The sequence below is a fragment of the Copadichromis virginalis genome, linkage group LG23 (assembly GCF_057382275.1).
Source record: "Copadichromis virginalis isolate Kocher_CV1m ecotype Utaka linkage group LG23, C_Virginalis_male_GT1.1, whole genome shotgun sequence".
Classification (NCBI taxonomy): domain Eukaryota; kingdom Metazoa; phylum Chordata; class Actinopteri; order Cichliformes; family Cichlidae; genus Copadichromis; species Copadichromis virginalis.
The window spans coordinates 23538660-23561731 of record NC_140639.1 but is presented as its reverse complement, the minus strand read 5'-3'; the positions used below and the strand labels follow the sequence as shown (position 1 = coordinate 23561731).

At 42.2% G+C, this 23072-nt stretch overlaps 1 protein-coding gene across 4 annotated transcripts in view; it reads right to left on the bottom strand.

Annotated features, from left to right (window-relative positions):
- The window catches only part of LOC146680923 (receptor tyrosine-protein kinase erbB-4-like), a 376413-nt gene that overhangs the window by 96813 nt on the left and 256528 nt on the right, over positions 1-23072 (bottom strand). For all 4 annotated transcript variants that reach the window (XM_085447520.1, XM_085447517.1, XM_085447519.1 and 1 more), the window contains exons 6-14: positions 21642-21760; positions 20762-20903; positions 19948-20061; positions 16926-17052; positions 13189-13262; positions 12345-12435; positions 9846-10051; positions 6435-6567; positions 605-698 (exon numbers count right to left, since the gene is read on the bottom strand). In XM_085447520.1, coding sequence (XP_085303646.1) covers positions 605-698; positions 6435-6567; positions 9846-10051; positions 12345-12435; positions 13189-13262; positions 16926-17052; positions 19948-20061; positions 20762-20903; positions 21642-21760 — 1100 coding nt within the window. The remainder of the gene's footprint in view (positions 1-604; positions 699-6434; positions 6568-9845; positions 10052-12344; positions 12436-13188; positions 13263-16925; positions 17053-19947; positions 20062-20761; positions 20904-21641; positions 21761-23072) is intronic.

Sequence of the window (23072 nt, the reverse complement as noted above, 5' to 3'; positions counted from 1 at the left end):
GTGGATTCTTCTGCTTTCCAATCCCTTTAATCATCCTGCAACTCCTGAGACGTTTGGCAACCTTTTCTGGGCGTCCCTGCAGGTTTGATACGAGCACTGGCGTATACCCTAGCATGATAATGATGCAGCTGCAGCCTTGCATGAGCAGATTTGTTTGCATTTGGTGTTGCTGCGTACAATTTCTGTGCACATGCATGCAGATGTGCATGTTCTCCACTGACATTTCAGCAAGGAAACATTTTGGAGAGTCGTATTGCGATCATTCTAAAAGTGACTTTACCGGAAGGTCAGAATCTAATCTCATTTTGCTTTTTTTTTGACTGTGTGCATGGGTGCTTGCCAAAAGCATGCCTCCAAAAGTAGCTACAGTACTTTATCATCCCTCCCATTAACCTACCATTCACCTTTGCAAACAGTACTTATATCTTCGGAAATCCTGTGTGCAAAACACAGCAAAATAAGTTGGAAATCCACTTTGGCACGTAGAAGATAGTCCCCTATCTCGCACAGAAAAATGAGGAGTGGTTTTAATCTAAACAGCTTATTTCCTGTATTTATAAAATGTATTCTTAAGTAAAAAGGAAGTTGAGACTGAGGGTCTTACCGGACCGAGACATGTCACAGTGTTTCCATCCATCTTCTCACATTGGTTATCGCACGCCAGGCACACGGATCCATTGGCAAATTCACGCTCTTCCCTGATAAATAAGAAAAATGAAAATAGGAATGCATGTATTATAGATTTGAGAGCACAGTGAAATATTGATTAAGAGCATGCCGCAAGTACGAGCTGTACATTGAGGCCTTTTTCAACAAAATCAAGTGTGATACAACAACCGGTTTATCTGGGTCATCTCCAAGATGCAGTGCCCTCTGCTGAAGGGGCATGCAGGGCAGCGAGCTACCTAAAACTATTTGACCAGGTTAACGGCTTAGTATGGTCAATATGCTTACAGAGAAAGTCCATGAATAATGAACGTCTTTTTAAATCATAGGCAAACATGAGGGGATGTGTGGAAGGTGGAGGAAGCAGGAGAAGAGATGGTGGGAGGGAAGGAGGAACGGGAAAGATGGTATGAAAGGCCACGGAGAGGGCATTTAGAGAGGGAGTTTGCTTTTGATAGGACCAGAGTGAAGAGACAGAGGGAGTGTGTGATAAAAGAAAAAGAAAAAAAAGCCAAACACATTTTCTTTTCATCCCGTTATCAAAGAATCACTGCGGTTCCTGCAACGTCTAAAATGCTTCAGTCAGCCGGTTAATGTGTACTTTATGTTGGTTTTGTTTTTTCGCTTCTGAGGGGAAAGAAAGTAAACAATAGAGCTCGATATTGGGTTTATACACTGCAATTACCCTGGCAGGAGCTCCACATAGCCCCAGGCCTTACTGTTGAATCCTTATATGTGTATATTGGTGTGTTTCTGTGCGTGATTGTGTGTGTGTGTGTGTCTGTGTGTGTGCACTCGCATACTCTCAATCTAAAAATTCCTGTCTTGTTTGTGTCCGAATCAGCGCATTATCTTCACTTTTGAAGTGCGGCGTCTCGGGCGGGCGGAGGCAGGCTGCTGTCAATAACAACTGCTGCCGATCAAAACCACTTTTCACATCAGAGGGATCGATCAGCCAATGCAGAGGACAGACGCTCTCAGAGGAGGATTCGCCCAGTTACAAACAAACCTCTTTCTCACAGCAGCGGGATAATGAAAGGGACTGTATGTGTGCGCGCGTGCACGTGCATGATTTTTGTTCATATTTGCATGTGATGCTATTGGGGTGGAATAAAGAGTCCACAGATTCCTCCTTGTGAGCTGTTTTTATAAGATGTGGCACTGAGAATTTTGGATCTCCTGCGGGTATGTGGGTTTTTATGCATTTTCATGTGGGTAATATTAGATGAAAACCTTTTAGACTCGGTAGTTTTAAAAGCAACAAAAAAAAGAGAAACTAAACATCCTGACACTCTAGTGTTCAGCTCACATTAAAAGGCAATAAAAATGAAGATAAAATCCCAGATTTCCCTTTGCTGAGCCTTTATTTCAGGGTAGTTTTTCTTTAAATGGTCCTATTGATTCTTTATGATCACAGCAGTTTGTCTGACACATCCAAAAAGCAGAGTGTGTAAGCTACAGATGGTCCTTTTATTAATGATGTTTTCAGTGGGAAACTCCCATAGCTCTCTTTGCATTTCTCCCCCAGCTTTTTTTCCCTTGTTCCAAAATAAATTGGATTCCTCTCTCCGAGGCACTATGCAGGGGAATCCTTTAGGGGGAAAAAAGGCCCAGGCAGTGGAGAGATATCTCTTTTCTTGGTTGAGGTGGAAGAAAAGATACATGGAGCAGAATGGGTGAGAGACAAAGACCTCTGCAGTCATGCTCTCTGGGGTCATTTCCATTCCTTCAAAGCCGTTCTTCCTGATTGGCCTCCTTCACAGCTGGTAGTGCGCGCCAAAGCCCCACTGGGGGGATGACCTGATGGGGGATTAGTCCTGTTTTGGTGGAATTTAAGCAGGGCTGTGGCCGCTGTTCAGAAATCCAAACATCCAAATAGCCACAGCACGGTCAACCCACCAAAGCAACTTTTTAAATTTTTTTTAATTAAACCCATTCAGCTCCTCCCTCACTCACTCCCTCCCTCCCTCCTCCCCCAACCCCAGTGGGATTGCATTTCAGTCCTCCCTGCTCACCCCCAAACTCCTTTGCTCTCTCTTTGTTTTATTCAACAGACGTATAAACTGAAGGGAATTAGTGCCTCTTCTCATTAACAATGGAAACACAGAAGAAGAACGAGCTGAAGAATCTTATGGTTTAAAATCACCATCCCGAGAACATTTTTAATGAGCTAACACTAAATTCTTGAGAGATATACAGTTCAGTAGCTTCAGAACAAAGTGAAATATTAAGCAAATCTATGCTGCATACAGCAAAAGTGCTGAAAATAAGCAGCGCTATGACAATCTGCTGTCCATATCCAGTCATTAAATTAGTGTACAGACTGTGGAAATAAGACTAAAATGATTTTTTAAAGGTGAAAACTATATATAACTCACATACCGTAACAGAACAGTATTGGCTGTACCCACTTTTTAAAAAAAATCAATTTAGATATGCCATGATGTGGCTTTTTTATGCAGATGATATGACTTTCTTCAACAATTCAACAGTGTATTTGTATCTACTTCTACAATCTTCAAGACACATGCCATAGAATAAAGAAAATGTACATAGCAAGAATAATGATATTAAACACAGTGACCCCATGGCAAACTCCAGTCACTGGGGAAGATTCCTTGACCAGTATTTGAAGCGGTTGGTAAAAAGTTTGGTCAGTCGCATGTTGCTGCAGTCGTATTTTGAAATGAAGGGATGGACTCATCTACAAACACTGTGCACTTACTCTCTGAGCTGCAAACTGTGAAAAATGCAACACAAGCCAGAAATTTAAAAAAAGTTCACTTTTACAGAAAAAAGTGCCTCAGTGCCACAACTTTTACTTGGAAGGCAAACTGTCTACATTGTTTCGCACTTTATCAAGTTGTACTGCCCTGCGGATAGTAGTTGAAATAGATAGTACGGTAGTTTTCGACCAATTTCACCCAGCAGGAGCCAGAAACTGCCAGGAATCTTTGCCAACCAGTCAGGGACTACACCTAGCAGCTTTTAAGCAATGTACAGTGGGGCAAAAAAGTATTTAGTCAGCCACCGATTGTGCAAGTTCCCCCACTTAAAATGATGACAGAGGTCAGTAATTTGCACCAGAGGTACACTTCAACTGTGAGAGACAGAATGTGAAAAAAAAATCCATGAATTCACATGGTAGGATTTGTAAAGAATTTATTCGTAAATTAGGGTGGAAAATAAGTATTTGGTCACCTCAAACAAGGAAAATCTCTGGCTCTCACAGACCTGTAACGTCTTCTGTAAGAAGCTTTTCTGTCCCCCACTCGTTACCTGTATGAATGGCACCTGTTTGAACTCATCATCTGTATAAAAGACACCTGTCCACAGCCTCAAACAGACTCCAAACTCCGCCACGGCCAAGACCAAAGAGCTTTCGAAGGACACCAGGAAAAGTATTGTAGACCTGCACCAGACTGGGAAGAGTGAATCTACAATAGGCAAGCAGCTTGGTGTGAAAAAATCAACTGTGGGAGCAATCATCAGAAAATGGAAGACATACAAGACCACTGATAATCTCCCTCGATCTGGGGCTCCACGCAAGATCTCATCCCGTGGGGTCAAAATGATCATGAGAACGGTGAGCAAAGATCCCAGAACCACACGGGGGGACCTGGTGAATGACCTGCAGAGAGCTGGGACCAAAGTAACAAAGGTCACCATCAGTAACACACTACAACGGCAGGGAATCAAATCCCGCAGTGCCAGACGTGTTCCGCTGCTGAAGCCAGTGCATGTCCAGGCCCGTCTGAAGTTTGCCAGAGAGCACATGGATGATACAGCAGAGGATTGGGAGAATGTCATGTGGTCAGATGAAACCAAAGTAGAACTTTTTGGTATAAACTCAACTCGTCGTGTTTGGAGGAAGAAGAATACTGAGTTGCATCCCAAGAACACCATACCTACTGTGAAGCATGGGGGTGGAAACATCATGCTATGGGGCTGTTTTTCTGCCAAGGGGACAGGACGACTGATCCGTGTTAAGGACAGAATGAATGGGGCCATGTATCGTGAGATTTTGAGCCAAAACCTCCTTCCATCAGTGAGAACTTTGAAGATGAAACGAGGCTGGGTCTTCCAACATGACAATGATCCAAAACACACCGCCCGGGCAACAAAGGAGTGGCTCCGTAAGAAGCATTTGAAAGTCCTGGAGTGGCCTAGCCAGTCTCCAGACCTCAACCCCATAGAAAATCTGTGGCGGGAGTTGAAAGTCCGTGTTGCTCGGCGACAGCCCCAAAACATCACTGCTCTCGAGAAGATCTGCATGGAGGAATGGGCCAAAATACCAGCTACTGTGTGTGCAAACCTGGTAAAGACCTATAGTAAACGTTTGACCTCTGTTATTGCCAACAAAGGTTATGTTACAAAGTATTGAGTTGTATTTTTGTTATTGACCAAATACTTATTTTCCACCCTGATTTACGAATAAATTCTTTACAAATCCTACCATGTGGATTCATGGATTTTTTTTTTCACATTCTGTCTCTCACAGTTGAAGTGTACCTCTGGTGCAAATTACTGACCTCTGTCATCATTTTAGGTGGGGGAACTTGCACAATCGGTGGCTGACTAAATACTTTTTTGCCCCACTGTAAAAGCAAGTAAATACCAACTCAGCACTCTTTGTTGGTAGGTAGACACTTCTTACACCAGGCCTTTGGGTTATGGATGTTCTGATTCCACAAGTCAGGCCAGTGACTCAAAACAAAAAGTGGGCCTGTTGAATATTGCTTGCATTTCCTCACTGTGACTGACTGTATTTACAGTATTGGAAACAAGTGTGGTTCAGCCGCTCCCTGCCATGCGCCTTTCCTCGTCTTCTTCAAAGCCTTCGCTATGAGCTGTTTTCCCCGGCAACTTCAAAGCTTCCCTCCCACAAACGGCGCAGGAAAGGACCAGCAACAAGTCAACATGACCGAGGGTTGCTCGCTCTCATACACACTTACACACGCGCTCTCCTCTTCCCCTGAGGAAAACACGAGCCTGACATCACACCGCTTGGAAGAAAAGTCATATTTATCTTGTGGCAGATGCTGCCGGTACAGTCTTATTTTAGATGGATGCTTTCAAGTGTTGCGATTCACAGCATCTCCCCGTTCATTCAAGAACAGCAAGAAAAAGGCTGGAAACTACGTCTACAAAGGAGGGTTTCTCCCCAGGTGAGTTGGCAGTGATCTTTTTGATGTGCCTCTTGGCAACATAGAGGGATGACCTGAATGCAATTACTCACAGCGAAGATCAGTGGATTGTGAGGACACTCGGAAACAGCTTGCTTCATTTTCCTGCTCAGTGCAGTAAACACTCATGTCTGTCAGTCCAAATGGGTGATTTGAAATGAAATGTGCTTCAACAATGGTGTATACTTAAATTGAGTTTGGACAGTGGGTGTAATATGCAGCCAAATGTTCCTCTGACTGTTCGCACTGTAAAATTCCTTATTGGTTCATCTCATTACATTCATGCCAATCAGCAATTAGACTCTCCTCCTCCAGAGCCCTTGAGGATGTTTTGACTTCATTTTCATGCATTAAAACAGTTTAAATTGATTTTATTTCTGCTGCTTGTCACGTATGGCTGTTTGCTGAGGAATTAATCCAGCTTCCTGGGACCACAATGATCAGAAATGTGTTGTTTTTTTTTTTATTCTTTCACAGTTTAAGTCAGATCTACTCAAAGATATTTCCAGACCCACGTACAACATTTGCTCAGAATGTGTCAGAGGAAGGAAAGGACTTTTACTGAATGAATCGACTACTCACCCATCAAAAAGGTTGCAGGACTGAACGCAGGTACGGCCTCGCTTGAAATATCGGCAAGAGAGGCACTGGTCTGGCCCTGGTCCCCAACAGCCATCGTCCGAACACATTCGGTCACACACCATTCGTTGTTGGACTGTGAGGAGAATGTTCAAATGGTCAAAATAGTATAATTTTCTTTTAAAGACAACAGGGAGGATGTTTGGTGTCAACACATTAAACATGTGTTGGGGTACGATCACATCACCTGTTAAGTGTGTATGTGGCTAATATCCAGCTTATATCTTTGATGATCCTTGGTCTGGCTATCAGCTATCAATTATATATCAGTTATATATTGTGGTTACGTAACACCTCGAAATGTCTGTGTCTTGGGATACGCCACAGTACGATCAGATACAGGCACTATATTTTGTCCTCTTGTACACAAAAATAACTTTAAAATTCTCAAGTTCTACCAAAGTGCTTAACAGTTTTATTAAACATCTCTACACATATCAGTACTAAACAAATTAGGGTCCTGCAGCACAGACCTAGAAACTGGTTGGCAACTGGTTAGCAACCAGTGGACATGAAGGAAAAACATGTATTCCCCAATGATTGTTAAGTAGTTGGTGGCTTTTGCTAGTATTGTTGCAATAAACAGTGAGACTGTGAAAAGTGAAATGCAATTGCAAGAACTGGGTCCTAGGATCACCAATGTTTGGCTTGATAGAAGTGTTGCTCATGTCACTTCCTGTATGGCAACTCTGCCTCCTATTTTGATAGCAGGGACATATGTATACCTGAAGATCATTTGTGTTATTTTTTTAACAACATAAAATTGGTTGTACAGTCCTCTGAACTCGGTTTGTTCCAATAATTGATGCAATTGTCTTCTCAATCTAAAAATTAAGAATGGTGCAAAAGTTACAGACATTAACACATTTTCATCTTTGACCCCTTGGTGGCACAAGATGAAAAAAGTTGGCGAAATGGATCACAAGACTGTCGAAAGTCAGTGTTGATTCTTGGGGAACCCACAGACTTCATTGGCAGAATGTCTTTTCTTTAAGATGTCTATAACATTGCTGCCTGTCCCAAATTATAAGTGTATAAATGTAGCAATGTGTGTATATCTATTCTGTATTCATGCCTAGGAGATAAGTCAGTGCTTGTAAATGGACTGCATTTATATATTTTTTTCTACAGCTATCGGAAGCTCAAACTGCTGTATGTTTCTGCCCACCTGAGTGAGTAAACATTGGTATTCCCCCACATCTCTGCCATTAAAGAACACATCCACTATAATTGTAACCCCCCCACCCTTTCCTGTTGAACCACAACAATCAATAATGCTCATCACACTCAATCGCTGAGTGACACACATATCCCCGGGAGTGTCGCCTGGTGGGGGCCAAACCCTTTGTCAACAGGAGAACAGTCAATCGTAGACAGTGGGTTGAGCCTAATGAAGAGACCTGTGTAAGGTGCCATCGATCGATCTCTAATACACACACCGTACTCATTAACTGGCTAATGATATGAACCGCAGTGTGGCAGGACCGTGAAAAACTATGGCGGCTTAGTTATCTCCATCTCAGACACAGAAAGCTTTAGTGGCAACCACCTCTAACAAATCCTCACAAATATTATAAATAAGCTCATTACCCTGGGTATTGTGGAATCATATGAGCAATATGTCCCTTTATTTGCCTGTTGTTCATTCCATCACGCCTCCACTTCCCATTGCAAGCATTATACTTAACATACCTTTAAGGCATGACAGTTCCCATGAAATTGGCCAAGTCAGTGTGTAATACTGGGGTAGAGGTAATTAGAGTGCTAATGGTACCATGGCTATGGCTGTCGTTTAGTCTCATTCCTACTGTTTTCCCTTTTTTTGTGCCTCTGGCTGCTGTTTTTTTCTCTCTCTTTTAGTATATTGTGTGGCTGTGGTTAAATCATCCACTTTTTCAGTCACTCCCTCATCCATACATCTATCTTCTGCCTTTTGTCTGGGACTGGCTGAAACCCAAACCTCTCACCCCCCAGCCACCTTCTCCAGTTTATGTGGGGTTTATGCTGGTCAACAGAGAGAGATGTAATCTCTCCAGCATGTCCTTGGTCTACCTCAGGGCCTCCTCGTAGAATGGCATGTAACACCTCACCCAGGAGGCATCCTAGTCAGATGCCCAAACCACCTCAGCTGACTCCTTTTGATGTGGATGAGTAGTAGTGATTTTATTACTGTACACTGATTTTTCATGCATCATAAGGATTTCTTAGAGCACTATATAGTGGATGAAATTTGCATTGCACTTGCACAACGGAGACGCATTCACTCTGACAGACTGCTCAGTTCATCTGTGTAGCATTAAAGAGTAACTTACACTAACTTTTAATGTTATAATGTTAGTGTGTGAATGTGTGTGTGAATGGGTGGATGACTGGATATGTAAAGCGCTTTGGGGTCCTTAGGGACTAGTAAAGCGCTATATAAATACAGGCCATTTACCATTTATACTGTTAAAATCCAACCCACACTGAGAGTCAATCACTTTAAACTTCTAAAAGATACTCTAAACATATCCTGTCTACTTTATTGCAGGTAACTTTCACATGAACTAGTCCAAAAAGCAGATGCTAGCAGCTAACAAAAACTAGCCAGCTAGCACATCACTTTTACCCAATCGGCTTTCATTGCAATTTAAATTTCGCATGGCCTTGTCCTCACATAGAACCGGTGCTCAGAAATTACTCCAGCAATTTATCCATCCAATCATCCTTTTAACTGACCCCTTTGTTATGAAATGTGTGTGTACCAGATGTGGTCATTGCTAACACTGAACACTGACCCAGCCAAGTTTGTCCCTTGTGTTGTTCGGCCTCTTCAGTAGCTCTTTGCTTCCACGTGACTCGGGTCCTTTATCTCATTTGCCACCACCACCCTGTCTCCTGCTGCCACATTTTCTTTTGCCACTCTCAGCTTCATGTCATTTTCCCGTCACCTCTCTCCTGTTTTTCCCAACCTGCCACGCGCTCTGTCCACCTCACCTGGAACCTTCCCTAGTTTTCCTGGCAGCCACAGCCTGTCTGTCACACTCTCTCAAACTTGAACACCAGCCAAACCCAAATTAGCAATAGTCAAAATGCAATAAAACTACAGTTTCTGAGTGGTGCTGCTCACACCCCTCCTGAAACACTCAGTACGATTACGTGGAGGAAAAAACAGGAGAGCAGGAGTTCTTGAAAGGTTTAAAAACTATTCAGAACCCTACTTTGGCATCAAAATTTGAACCATTTTGGATTAATTATGCAGCTAAGACACTGCGTAATGATGCAATATTGCTTAAACTCTGATTCCTCCCTCAGAAGGTGCAGAGGTCTGCAAAAGCTAAAAACTTTAATAGTCTTAACACCACATCTACTCACTGCACTCCTTTGGATCTTGGTTGTTACGGACGAGGACTTTTTGGCTCGGGGTCCTAAATAGCGACGTCCAGTTGATAGTGTTATAGAAGCAGAGGCGGCTGTTGTTGAAGATGTAGACGTTCCCGGCGCTGATCTCACTCAACGACTGGAACTGGAGTGAGGAGATCCAACGCTGCTTCAAGATCAAAAGAGAAATACCACTTCCACTGAAAGAGAAGAGAGAATAGAAAAGGAAATGAGTCATGGCAAAGGGAGAAGGGGTAGAGGGGACGAGTAGGGAGAAGAAAGGAAATCAGAGAGAAATAACAAATTTAAAAGAAATAGTTGGAAGCACACAAGAAGATTTGGAAAGCAATTTTAACAAGATGGAAGAAGAGAAAGTAGGATGAAGGAGTAATTGAGGGTTTAGGAGGGGGGGGGGGAAGGAAAGGAAAAGACAAGGTTAGAGGGTGGGATGAAAATATATGATGGAGAGGAACAGTAATGAGGGGAGAAAGGGAAAATGGATTAAGAGTTAAGCTAAGAGTCAGACAAAAGAAGAACAAGAAGTCACGTAAAGCTAGAGAAAAAAAAACTCCTATTAAAAATGTAATGTTAGAAAAAAAAAGAAATACCAGACATAAAGAAACTTTTGCAGATGCAGAAGGTTTCTCCAGCTCGGACTTGTACTCGAGCACTGCTGAGCTACATGTACATCATGGGCATTTACAAAACACGACTGGACCTCCTTTGACTCTGCAGCACTATCTCTCTCGAATCTGTCACTTGCAAGCAAACACAGAACCTGTTATCAAAACAGGGCAAATCAAAGCTGTGTGACAACAGCGCTTCAAAGAGCTTCTGTGAGCAAAAACCTGCCGGTGGCTCACCAGCTCCAACGGCGAGCATCCGAAAAGAGGAAACAGCAGGAAATTAGATGATGCTCTCGGAAAAAAGACCATAAAATGCTCGAAATGGCCAATTTTGCCAACTTTTCTCTAAAGAATCCAGGAACCAGCTGAGCTAAGTCCTTCTTCTGGCAAATGCAAATCTGTGCATCACTATTTTGAGTAATTTTGCTAACAGACAGCCAGCACAAACCAATCACATAACCTCTTTGGCAAAGATAGAAATACTATAATTTAGCTGCAGGCTTCAAACATGGTTATTTCTGCAGAATTGTGACATCATTTTGCAGCCTACGAGGTCTCTCCTTGACAAGGGCAGCTGATAACACTGGTCTACAATTTTTGAAAAGTTGCATGCATCAAACAGCATATTAGATGCCATAGCAACTCAATTCAAGGTGTATCAAGGTGGGATGTTGTCACATACAGACGTTTCATCAATTATTCGGAATATTCTGACATGCAAATATGTTGATATCGTCCCGGAGTCTTATCATTTTAAGCATCTGTTTCATTTTCAACGATCAGAAAGGAAAGAAAAGTTTGACTACATTTATTTCACAAGCATTTTGTCTATAGACAAGTGTAATATGAACAATCCCTCTGGAGTTAAGTGAGTATAATGGCTTTATTTTAATTTATTTAAATGTATGCTGTATAGCTTTGTGGAATTTATTATTACTCCTCAGTAATGAATGAGCAGAAAGCGGTGATATTGCAGTGTTTCCTCTTTACTGATCTCGCTCAGACGCACGCATTTGCAAACCTGCAACATCCATCCAGTTTTGTTACGTGGGCAAACAGGATATTATAGACATCCTTGTTCTGTCTTAGACATTTTCCAGATGAGATGTAAACATGGGTCTTAAAAGGTGTCTTCCCACCTGGGCTTTGCTGGAAAACCTCTAAGAGCTTTTGTCCAGGATGCATCATGATTGGAAGCCCAAACCCAATACAGTTGGCTCCTTTCAATGCAAAAGAGGAGTGGCCCTACTCCCAGCTCCCTGTGGATGTCTGGGCTCCTCACTCTATTTCTAAGGTACAGCCAACCACCTTACAAAGGAAACTAATTCCAGCATTTAACAGATGTATTCTTTTAGTGACTACCCCAGACCATATGTGAGGGTTGGATATATATTGGCTGGTGATTTGGAAACTGTCTCTCTTCACCACAATAGTCCAGTACAATACCCACGTTACTGCTGACATCCCAACAATCCAACTTTTTACAATCCACCTGCTCCTCTGTTGTGAACAATACTCAGAGATAGTTAAATGCCTTCTTGGGGCAGCTACCGTAGTTTACTCACAGGGAAGCCTTCCAATGGTTAGAGGGAAAGTGTAAGTGCACCCAAATGATTTATCCTGCAATGGTCCAATTTTGGCAGCGTGGTATCGCGTCAGGTCATAGCAAGAAGGTCCTGCCTTCAAATTCTGGTTACACTGGCTGTAGGTTTAACTGTGAACAGGACTGGCTATCTGTCTTTATGTGTTAGCCCTGTAACAGCCTGGCAATCTGGTGAATCTAGTCTCTCGGCCCTGAAATGGATAAGTGGAAGAAAATCCATGGATGGACAGAAGAAAGTTAGTGTGGGCATGCCTGCAAACATACCTGTAAAGAGATCTGCCTCCAATGGTAGCCAGGCTGGAAAAAACACTAAGATCTGTCATGTTTTCAGGCCAGGATTGGATGTTGAGGTAACCTAAAGAAGACATGTCAGGCAAAGTGGTTGAACATGTGCTAATTAGTATGTGGCGGTATTTGATGAAGGAGCACAAAAATAATGAGCAACGGATAAAAACCCTTCTGTTGCCTACATCCAAAGTTTCAGATCACGGAGCTGCTCTGAAGTTCAAGCAAGAAACCCTTTTCTTTGTAGGAAATGCGCTTGCAGAAGACAATATTTAATATTTAATATTGCTAATTAAAAGAATGGATTTAATATTCTGCACAATTTGTCTGGTTGCCTTTAATGACAGATTATATCAAATCAGCATCTGTGGAAATGACATTAAAAGGGATAGGAACAGGAAATGGCTGGGATAGAATGGCCATTGCTCTTTCTTATTGCTTAGGTTTTCATTATGAAAATGCAGTTTCACTCCATTAGCTGTTTGGCTCAACTGCAAGTCGCGGTTTAATATGACAAAAGGCTTTGTATACGAGGTATTGCTCATCCCTTAAGGCCTCTAATAGCTAATGAATAAGTACACACACAAGGATGCACACAGCAGCAGCAGCACACAGTGAAAGAACGTATAACTATGGAGATATTGCACACACACAATAACATTATATGCACCAGAGCTCCTTTTTGAGCTTACTGGCAAAAATCTGCTGTCCTCTTAAAGCTTTCTTTCACTACTTTAGAGGCCAAATAATTCACACGGCCGCATGCACAAACACACCCTGTAATTCTTCTTGTATTCAGTGTTTCCAAGTGAGGCCGTCTTACCTGTGATCTCTTTCACGGTGCGGAACACGTTGAGGCGCTCAGGGTCCAAAGGCCCAATACCGTGATACATATCCCTGAAGAGAAGTATAAAGCATAATAAGTCTATGTTGCTAAAGCAAGGCTTTATAAATGAACGTTTCATTAAGGTTTTTAAGCCAACTAAAGCCGATAGCCAAATTATGATTTATAATCATTCTGTCCTCAGGATGCTGTTAAGAGTAGCTGACAAGGTAAGAGCGCTCCCTGACCTTCACTGCTCTCTTTTTTTCTCCATGTGCAGTGGTTTTGTGTGTAAAGTTTTCATCCATGTAGTGAAGCCTATGTTGTCCTTCAGTAAAACTGCACATATTGCTGCTCCTACATAGTACCCCAACAGTGGGTTTATTAACTATGCATAACTAGAATGTGGTCACTTGTAGGGATCGACTTGAAGGCAAAAGTACAGTATGTCTGTACAGAGTCTCAGTCACTCAGTATGATGAGCTAAAGTTCAAGTTCAAGTGGCTTTTATAGTCATTTCAACCATGTACAGTGGCACAGTACAGAGTGAAATGAGACAGCGTTCCTCTGAGACCCTGGTGCTACATATGACATATAACGTGCGGAGGGCGGTGAAAGAGGCGAAGCAGCGCTACGGGAGGAAACTAGAGTCACAACTCCAACAGAGTGACTCTAGGAGCCTGTGGCGGGGACCATGGACAATAACGGACTATAAAGCACCAACAACTGGTATGACGAACGCGGCCGTGACTCTGGCAGACGAGCTGAACACTTTCTATGCTCGCTTCGAGGCTGCAGCTAAGGTCTCCAACAATGCTAGTGTTAGCGGCGCTAACGGCTGCAGACAGGAAGATACTGCCAGCACCGGAAACGTGCTCGTCATCTCCGAGCATGAAGTAAGGAGAGCCTTCAAGAGAGTGAACACCAGGAAAGCAGCAGGACCAGACGGCATCCCAGGTCGTATCCTAAGAGACTGCGCATACCAGCTAGCTCCTGTGTTCACTGAGATATTCAACATCTCTCTATCTCAGTCGGTGATCCCCACATGCTTCAAAGAGTCCATCATTGTTCCTGTCCCGAAGAAACCCCACCCTGCTTCTCTCAATGACTATCGCCCTGTAGCCCTCACCTCAGTAGTGATGAAGTGCTTTGAACGCCTGGTCAGAGACTTCATCATTTCTTCACTACCAGACACACTGGACCCACTACAGTTCGCTTACCGTCCAAATCGCTCCACAGACGATGCCATCTCTCATCTCCTCCACACATCACTCACTCACTTGGACACTAGAAGGGGGAATTATGTTAAAATGCTCTTCATAGACTACAGCTCTGCATTTAACACCATAATTCCCTCCACACTCACCACCAAGCTGGAGCATCTGGGACTCAGCTCATCTATGTGTCAGTGGATCTCCAACTTCCTAACTGGCAGACCACAGGCAGTAAGGATGGGCGGACATGTCTCAGCCTCCACCACTCTCAGCACTGGAGCCCCCCAGGGGTGTGTTCTGAGCCCCCTGCTGTACTCTTTGTACACATATGACTGTGTGGCCACTACCAGCTCCACCACCATCATCAAGTTTGCTGACGACACCGTCGTGGTGGGCCTGATCTCTGATAACAACGAGACGGCCTACCTGAAGGAGATTAGGAATCTGGAGAACTGGTGCCAGAGGAACAACCTCCTTCTAAACGTCAGTAAGACAAAGGAGCTGATAGTGGACTTCAGCACTAAGCAGGAGAGGAACTACCAGACCCCCGTCATCAACGAGTGCCCAGTGGAGAGAGTGGACAGCTTCAAATACCTCAGAGTTCACATCACGCAGGACCTGTCATGGTCCTGTCACATCAACACCGTGGTGAAAAAGGCCCGACAGCGTCTCTACCACCTCAGACGCTTGAGAGACTTCCAACTGCCCTCCAAGGTGCTCAGGAACTTTTACTCGTGCACCATAGAGAGCATCCTGGCGGGAAACATCTTAACCTGGTTCGGGAACAGCACCATGCAGGACAGACGAGCTCTACAGAGGGTTGTGCGGTCAGCTGAGCGCACCATCCGCTCCGAGCTCCCTGACCTGCACTCAATCTACAGCAGGCGGTGCTGGACCAAGGCCAGGAAGATCGTGAAGGACCTCAGCCATCCCAACAACAGACTGTTCTCTCTGTTGAGGTCAGGAAAGCGATTCCGCTCCCTGAAGACCAACACAGAGAGACTGAGGAGGAGCTTCTTCCCGCAGGCGATACGGTCTCTCAATCACACCACCACACAGTACTGACCCACACATATGGTTCTTACACACACTGGACATTCTGGACTTTGTTTTTGCACAACACTGGTCACTATATTCTTCATTTCCGGTTAATACTTGTACAGCTGCTGTTATTGTGTATATATTTATTTATATTTCTTCATACATTCTTATATAGTTCTATATTGTGTATTTTGTTGTACAGTTATTTTATTTTCAACTTTAATTTATATATTTTATCTTATTCTTCCCAGTTAAATTTACCCTTCATTCTAATTTGTGTTGTACAGTTATTTCATTTTTAACCTTAATTTATATTTTATTCCTTCCTAGTTAAATTTACCCTTTTTATTTTTTCATATTTATTTCCTATCTTATTCATAGCCTTTTCCTTTTTTGTTTTCTTTAGGTCACGAGCAGTTGTCCAAGCATTTCACTACATATCGTACTGTGTATGACTGTGTACGTGACAAATAAAATTTGAATTTGAATTTGAATTTGAACGGACAAACACAGGCCTACGCAAAGTGCAATATATAAAAACAGCAAAAATGAACAAGACAAGACAGTGCAACAATAGACAGAACAGGACGATACAGTGCAATGGAGATGTGTGTGTGTCTGCGTGTGTGTATATGAGTGTGAGATAAAGTGCTTGAGTCCAAGACAACTGGACTTCTTTTAGGCTCTTGAAGACATTTCAACTCTTGTCCATTCTTTTTCAGCTAATAACGCTTAACACGTGAAGTAAAATGTCTTCAAGAATCCCTAGTTGCCTTCAGCTCAAGCGCTTTAAAGCATCTATATGACTCGTCAGTAGACCAAACTGTGTACTAGACACCATCTTCACCGCACCCAATTTAAGAACCCAATGGGTATTGGGGCCGGCCGTGGTTCAGAAGGTGGAGCAGGTCATCTGCTAAAAACCTTGACTCTTCCAACCTGTATTTCAGAGCAAGACACTGAATCCCCAATACATCGAAATGAGTATGAGCAAGTGAATGCTAGGTCAAAAGTGCGTAGGCATGGAAAAAAAGCACTTGCATGAACTTGTGTGGCTGGGTGAATGATGCTTATTGAAAGTGCTCTGAGTGGAAAAGCACTATATATGTATCAGTCCAACCCATTCCATCACCAAGGTCATCAGTGGGGACAATGGGGATGCCAGAAGACATCTGGATCCAAACTTCTTGTTCTGTATGGCAGTTACTTTTTTGCCAAAGCAGATGAATTTCCCAGAAAAGAAAAACTGATTATCAAACCTCAGTAATTCAAAGAATGTACAGTTTGACACCTTCTAGTTTAAAAAAAAATCATAGAAAAAAACCACATAGACAGATAAAATTTGTTTGTGCATGTTAATCTAGAAGTTCTGAAATTGTATGACACATAAAAAAGTAAAAACAAATCTTTTTTTTGTGTGTGCTCCATCAAATATGCTTAACAAAAACTTGTGTGAAATCACTGAGTGTGAGTGGCACTCACCCTTTAATGCCAGTAATGAGAAAGATGAGGTTGCCATTGATTTTGGTGCAGTTGACAAATTTATCAATATTGCTGGCGTCCACTGTTTGAGCTGACTGCAGGCTTCCTGTTCCTATACCGTCACACACTGAAACAACAAACATCGAAACACACAATTAGTTAAAAATACTACTTAAATGACCATTTTAGCTGCTTTAGCAATGGAGAATTTACCTACTTTAATGCATATCTGAAGTCCCTGTATATTGCAAAGGCCTAATTTTGAGAAATGACCACTGGCCATTTGTCACTGTAATGTTTCATACTCTTTTATGAAAATATGGTCCTGCTTTTGGGTGTGCATGAAAGGCCATGGCCCCTCTCCATGCATTGGAATTCCTTTGATGAAAGCATGGGCCAATCCACAGCCAATTCCTCCATATAATGAATTCATTACATCTGCATTAATTAGACTTGCGGTCTAGTGTGAGCCAAGTATTTCTGACAGAGGCGGAGGGGATGATGAATAAGGCTGGCATTAAGTGGTGTAACCAGTTTTTGATAGTGATTTATACCAGCCAACGCGATATCTGAAATGTTAATTTGTTATCATTTCCCACAGTTCTTTGGGCTATCCCTCATTAACCCCTCCCTGCTATGTGACGATGTAATCAAGGGATTAGCCAATCAATGGATGCCACAGCCCATACATGGAACCTGAAGAAAAACACTGTTGCCTTGCCTCCGTAAGAGAGAGGTCAGATCAGTTACCTTTGTGAGAACAATGTGATGACGGGGCTAATCCTCTGTATTGAACTGAAGTAATGCTGTTTAATTTCACATTAGCCATTTTAGGCATTTAGCAGACGGTCTTCCAGCAAAATGACTTGTAATTACTGAGCAGGTAGGAGCAGTTTCTCATTATGAGACTATTTTGTGTTAATTACCATGTCGACTGTTGTGGGGATCAAACACGTGACCTTCATTTATGCCATATTTAACTTCCAACAGGATGTAATGAGTATGCACTGGATACACATTGCAGTGATAAGAGAAAATGAGTGTCATGTAGCCAAAGCCCCTTTAATGAAATGCGCAGAGATTAATTTTGCGTTAGGACCTAACTATTAATGTTTGAAATCAACAATATGGAAGGTTTAGAGAAGACTTCATTAATAAAATGAGATAAAGTTTACTGCATTGCTGAGAATGTTACAGATGTGAGCACTGCACGGCGTGGCTCATACAGGAAAGAAGATGTTGATTTTGGAAGGGTCGCTGGAATCAATATCTGAGCTGTAAGTACATTCACGGTAACATAAAAAAAGCTAAGCTGCCTCCCGTGAAAATAAATTACATTTCTTATATAAAGCTTTTTAAGTGATTCCTCTGGGCTCGTGTCGATTTGGTATCATCACTGTTAGCATAAAGCTATTAGATTAAAATGTTTTAACTGCATAAGCTCTTGTACATACAGTAAATGCAGTGCAGTGAGCCTGGTAGCCGTAGAAGCAGGGGGAAAAATGAGAATCAAACTGGATTATCACTTCACTTTGTTTGATTTGCACATTATACCTGTACATTATTGTTATGCTATCATAATAAATAGATAAAAATTTGCTCATTTTCATGGTTTATCCATTCAACAGCACAAATTTGACAGCCTAAACCAAAACTACCCAGGCCAACGGGCAATAAAACACCCCAGGGTGACTTATGAGTTACTCCAAGTGTCAATTAATATGAAACCATGAGAAACCATGAGACAGAAATATACCTTGGCCACACTTTTCAAACATCCATCTTAGGTCTCAGTCACACAGGCTTAGAGACCAGTTGGTGCACTCCTTGATGGCTTGGTGTGTGGTTGTTGGAGGGTGCGAAACCAAAGTCCTCCTTGGGATCACCTTTGTTGAAAGCAGATTGCTGCAGTTGACCATAGTTTGCATGGAAGTTGCAGCATTATATATAAAAACTGTCCAACTGCTGTCCAAGCATGAGCAAAACGAGATCCCCACAAGTAAATGGAAACCCTCTGAGGTCACAGTAAAAGTTGTGTTTCCCTGCTGCCATCAACACATTGCTAAAGCCACAACTTTTACTTTGAAGACAAATGTTCTCATTTTCTGGTTTGGATCAGTTTTCATAGTTTCACTGCTGCTGAGAGAGTAGTTGGTGAGTGTTTGCAGACAAGTTTGCATCTTCCATTGAAACTATGAGCAATCGCAGCATTTTGCTAGTGGTTTTCAGTGTGGTTGCATCACTGACTGGTCTCTATGGCTTCATGATTGGGACATTAGCAATCAGTTTCATAGCAACTGCCAATCTCAAGCAACTACTTGATTGGGGAATTTTTCCCTTGGGATAGAAATATGGTTATTATTTTTTTACTTCTGGCGACTGATTGGGGGAACAGTTGACAAATCATAGACCTGAACCTATTACAGAATAAGCTTTTGAGCAATTAACTGTGGTCGCTTTGCACAACAAAAGCTGAAAAATCTTGCATTACAAGTGCATAGAGAATTTATGACGAACAGCTGCTCTAGCTTCTGTTTTGACTGAAAATGACTGTGTAGGTCAGATCTTGCTCTGTCATTATTTACTCTATGGTCCCTCTTGTGTTTCTCCATACAGGAAATTAAAGATATTCTTGCTGAAATCACCTGGTTTATCCACAGATTTGTATATGCTTTATACCTATAACTTTAGAATTGCAGCTTTTGCTACCTTGTTTTTTTAGAGCCAGAGGGTGGTTTGCTAAGCTATAAGCTAATGTTAGCACTTTTGTCTCCAAAAGGCAATGCAAATTGTTTTGTAACTTTCCTGTTTATGTATTTCCTTTAGGTTTAAGTTTCATTTTGTTTAATTAGTAACTTCCCTGCTAGGTGTATGCTAGGCTTCTACTTCAGTAGTTTGACTCACAGAACTGGTCTACCATGTTTAACAGGCATGAAACACTTTAATATGACATTCAGCACAAGTTGACTGAAGGAACTATATATTTCGCACTTTATTTTCAGAAATCGCTGCTTGGGTTTACCTTTTGGACAGATGTCTGTGCAAGGGATGCACATTTTAATCCGGTTCTCCTCCACTTCCATCTTGTTGCTGGGACATGCTCTCACACAGGAGCTGTGGTCCACGACAAAGTTATCTGATAGAAAAAGCAGCAAAAATCTGAATTAGAGGACTTCACCAGTCTTTTAGCATACCGCATACAACCCCCTACAGTAAATTTGAAATATAATACTATAAAAATCAAAGCACATTCCTGGAAGGACCCCTCTAATTGTATGAAACTGATTGTATTTTAATCACATTTGTGTAATGATCAAAACTAATGGTCTATATCAATGAGAAACAGTAATGAATTAGCTAAGTACTTGGTTGCAGAAACAGGAAAGCCATACTGTGGTATGATCATCTGATGATCAGTAGAAGTCGAACATGCAGTCTCTTCATGTCACTCAAATTTTAATGCACGTTCGCTGAAATATTTCACTATTAATGACAGAACGAGCTAAGCTTTTTCAGCTGCCAGAAGCTGAAGCAGATGGCATAGCAACTAGCTGATTGAGATACACACTTTATTTATGTTTGATTTATGTTTGAGTAATCTATCTTGACTTGAAATAATTGCCTGGGGTCCAATTTCAGGATTGACAGGGGATAAATGACTCATCAACAGACGCCAGCACAGATTCTAAAAAACAAAAAACAAAGACTTATTTACGAGCGTTATTATCAGCATCTATGTTATTGCGGCGTAGCGTTGTGTAATGGCACACACACCAGATCATTTTGCAGCTGCTTGGATGTCCACTGCGTTCGCTGAGAACTAGGTGCAGACTTACGTGGACATTTCTTGACACAGAAGGCTCCATAGGTGTATTTCGCCCTGGGGTTGTGCTCTAACTGGAAGGACGTCGGGTTGTACACAAAGGGCTGAGGGCACTGGGTCACGCAGGCCCCGCTGTCGTTGAAATTGGTGCAAGCCTGCAGAGGGAATACAACCGCAGTGAGCTAGGTTGAAGGCAAATGGGGAGGGCTGTGATTTTCCTGCATAAGTCACCATGAGCGAAAGAGTATTACAGCAGCATTTCATTTTTACGTGGGATTGCGACATGCGAATCATGCGGCCCTCCTTTGTCTCTTTGAACGCCAAATGGGAGAAAAATTGGAGCCATTGATCCACAGCCATGATGTAAATGGTGAAATGTTTTCCCATAAACCTCTTAAGTGATTTGTCGTCTGTGGCCACAGGCGGAAACAGCAGTAATTGAATTGGATGAGCCTTTCTGTGAATTACAACTACAATATCATCCCTGTCAGCATGTGCAGGGAAGTCATGCACCAGTTTGAGGAAAAAGGTAGAACTTGAGGTGATAAAAGGGATATTAATTATGACACAGAATCCCCAATTTGTCCTTTAAAGAGCGCCGCTGTGGAAGATGTTTACAGCACCATAAAATGACAAACAATTTATCAGCAGGTAAACAAAGTGGATCATTTTCGGGCGGGGAGGATGGCAAACAGATGTTGGACAAAAGATGTGGAATGGGAAGAAGGATGAGTGTAGATAGGATGATTTTCTTTCTTTCTTTTTTGGTCACTGTACGTGTGTGTTGAAGGCAGAAATAAAAGAAGTAAAGAGAGTTAAAGAGTGAGAAAGTGTGTGTGTGTGTGTGTGTGTGTGTGTGTGTGTGTGTGTGTGTGTGTGTGTGTGAGACGTACAAAGCAGTCCGTGTCCTTGGGGCCGGAGCAGCCGCCGGCGCATTCGCGATGGCAGCAGTCGCTGACGTAAGGCCCGAAGCATCGGCCGTCACACTGCTCTGCACACACCGTTTTTGTCACTGCAACGGAAGTGGAAAGACTGAATTTTAAAGGTCTGGCACACACACACACAGACACGCACACACATCTACATACATTCACACTCATAAAGAGAGACAATACCACCACGCTCAACCTTCCTCTCTAGTCACAACTGCTCACAGTCGCATGTAGGCAGGAAGAAATTTGGGGCTTCAGCAACCTAAAGGTCAGCCAAGTTGGTTTGCGACCACAGAGTCACTGCCTAGAAAGCACAGACGTACTTTAAAAACATGAAGCACTGTCTTCTGTCTCAAGAACCTCCTTGGAAACCCTTGAAGAGGACTCTTCTCCTCTAACTGCTCTGAAGCTTCAGCTCAGAGACCGAACAGCTGAAAATAGTGTTTGACAGCATCCAGGAATGAATCTAAGGGGGAGCTTTGCTTGTGGAAACCCAGTTGGTTTTCCCTAGATACATAAAGTTTGGAAAAAATTAACTGAATCTCACAGATTCGCCATATCAGTGTTTATACAATGGGTGCTTTCAGCCAAGCGAGTCAATTGGCCAAAGACGCCGTCCAACTGTTCTGATTCCCAGAAAGCCTGGCTTTACTCGCTGATATGCCAACTTTTGCAGTAACCAGGGAAATATTTACTGCCATTCCAGTTTCTTCTCTGTATTTTATTTCAACTAGTTTAACGGGAGCTGTGTAAGTATCATTAGTAATGTGTGGCTTGTCCCCATTTCATCAGCCAACATTTCTGATAAAGGACAGTCTCCCACACTGTATTGATAAAGAAGGATATAGACCAGCCAGAGAGTCAGCAGGAGCTTGAAGCCCAGGCATTAAAAACTGCTGTGCTCACTCTGTGCTGAGTTGCGAACATAATGATGCAGTAGTGAAAAAAAAAAAAACCAAGCCTCTGTAATCTATTAGTCTGTTAGTTTAAGAAAAACAAGCCAGAGCCTCTGTAAGTCTTTCCATGAGGGGAACATCCTGTAATTATATGAACGACAAACATTTCTCTAGTTAAACTCCTTCCTTTGGTATCTCATTTTTTTCCTTTTATTTGTTATGTGCCAAGTATTGCTACACGGTGATGAACAGTTATTTCCTACCTATAATTAATAATACATTTTCTAGATATTGGCTATAAGCTTAGTGTCCAACTTTAATAAAAATGAGAAGAAAAAGAAAAAAATAGGATAGTCCTCATGAAGCTTAAAAAGCAAATCTATCCCAAAGCAGATTACTGGAGATTACAGATTATTTTAAAGCAGATTTTACAGTATCATTAATTTTCTCCTGCCAGTCAGTAAAAACAAGGGGTCACTTGGCCTTAAACTAATAA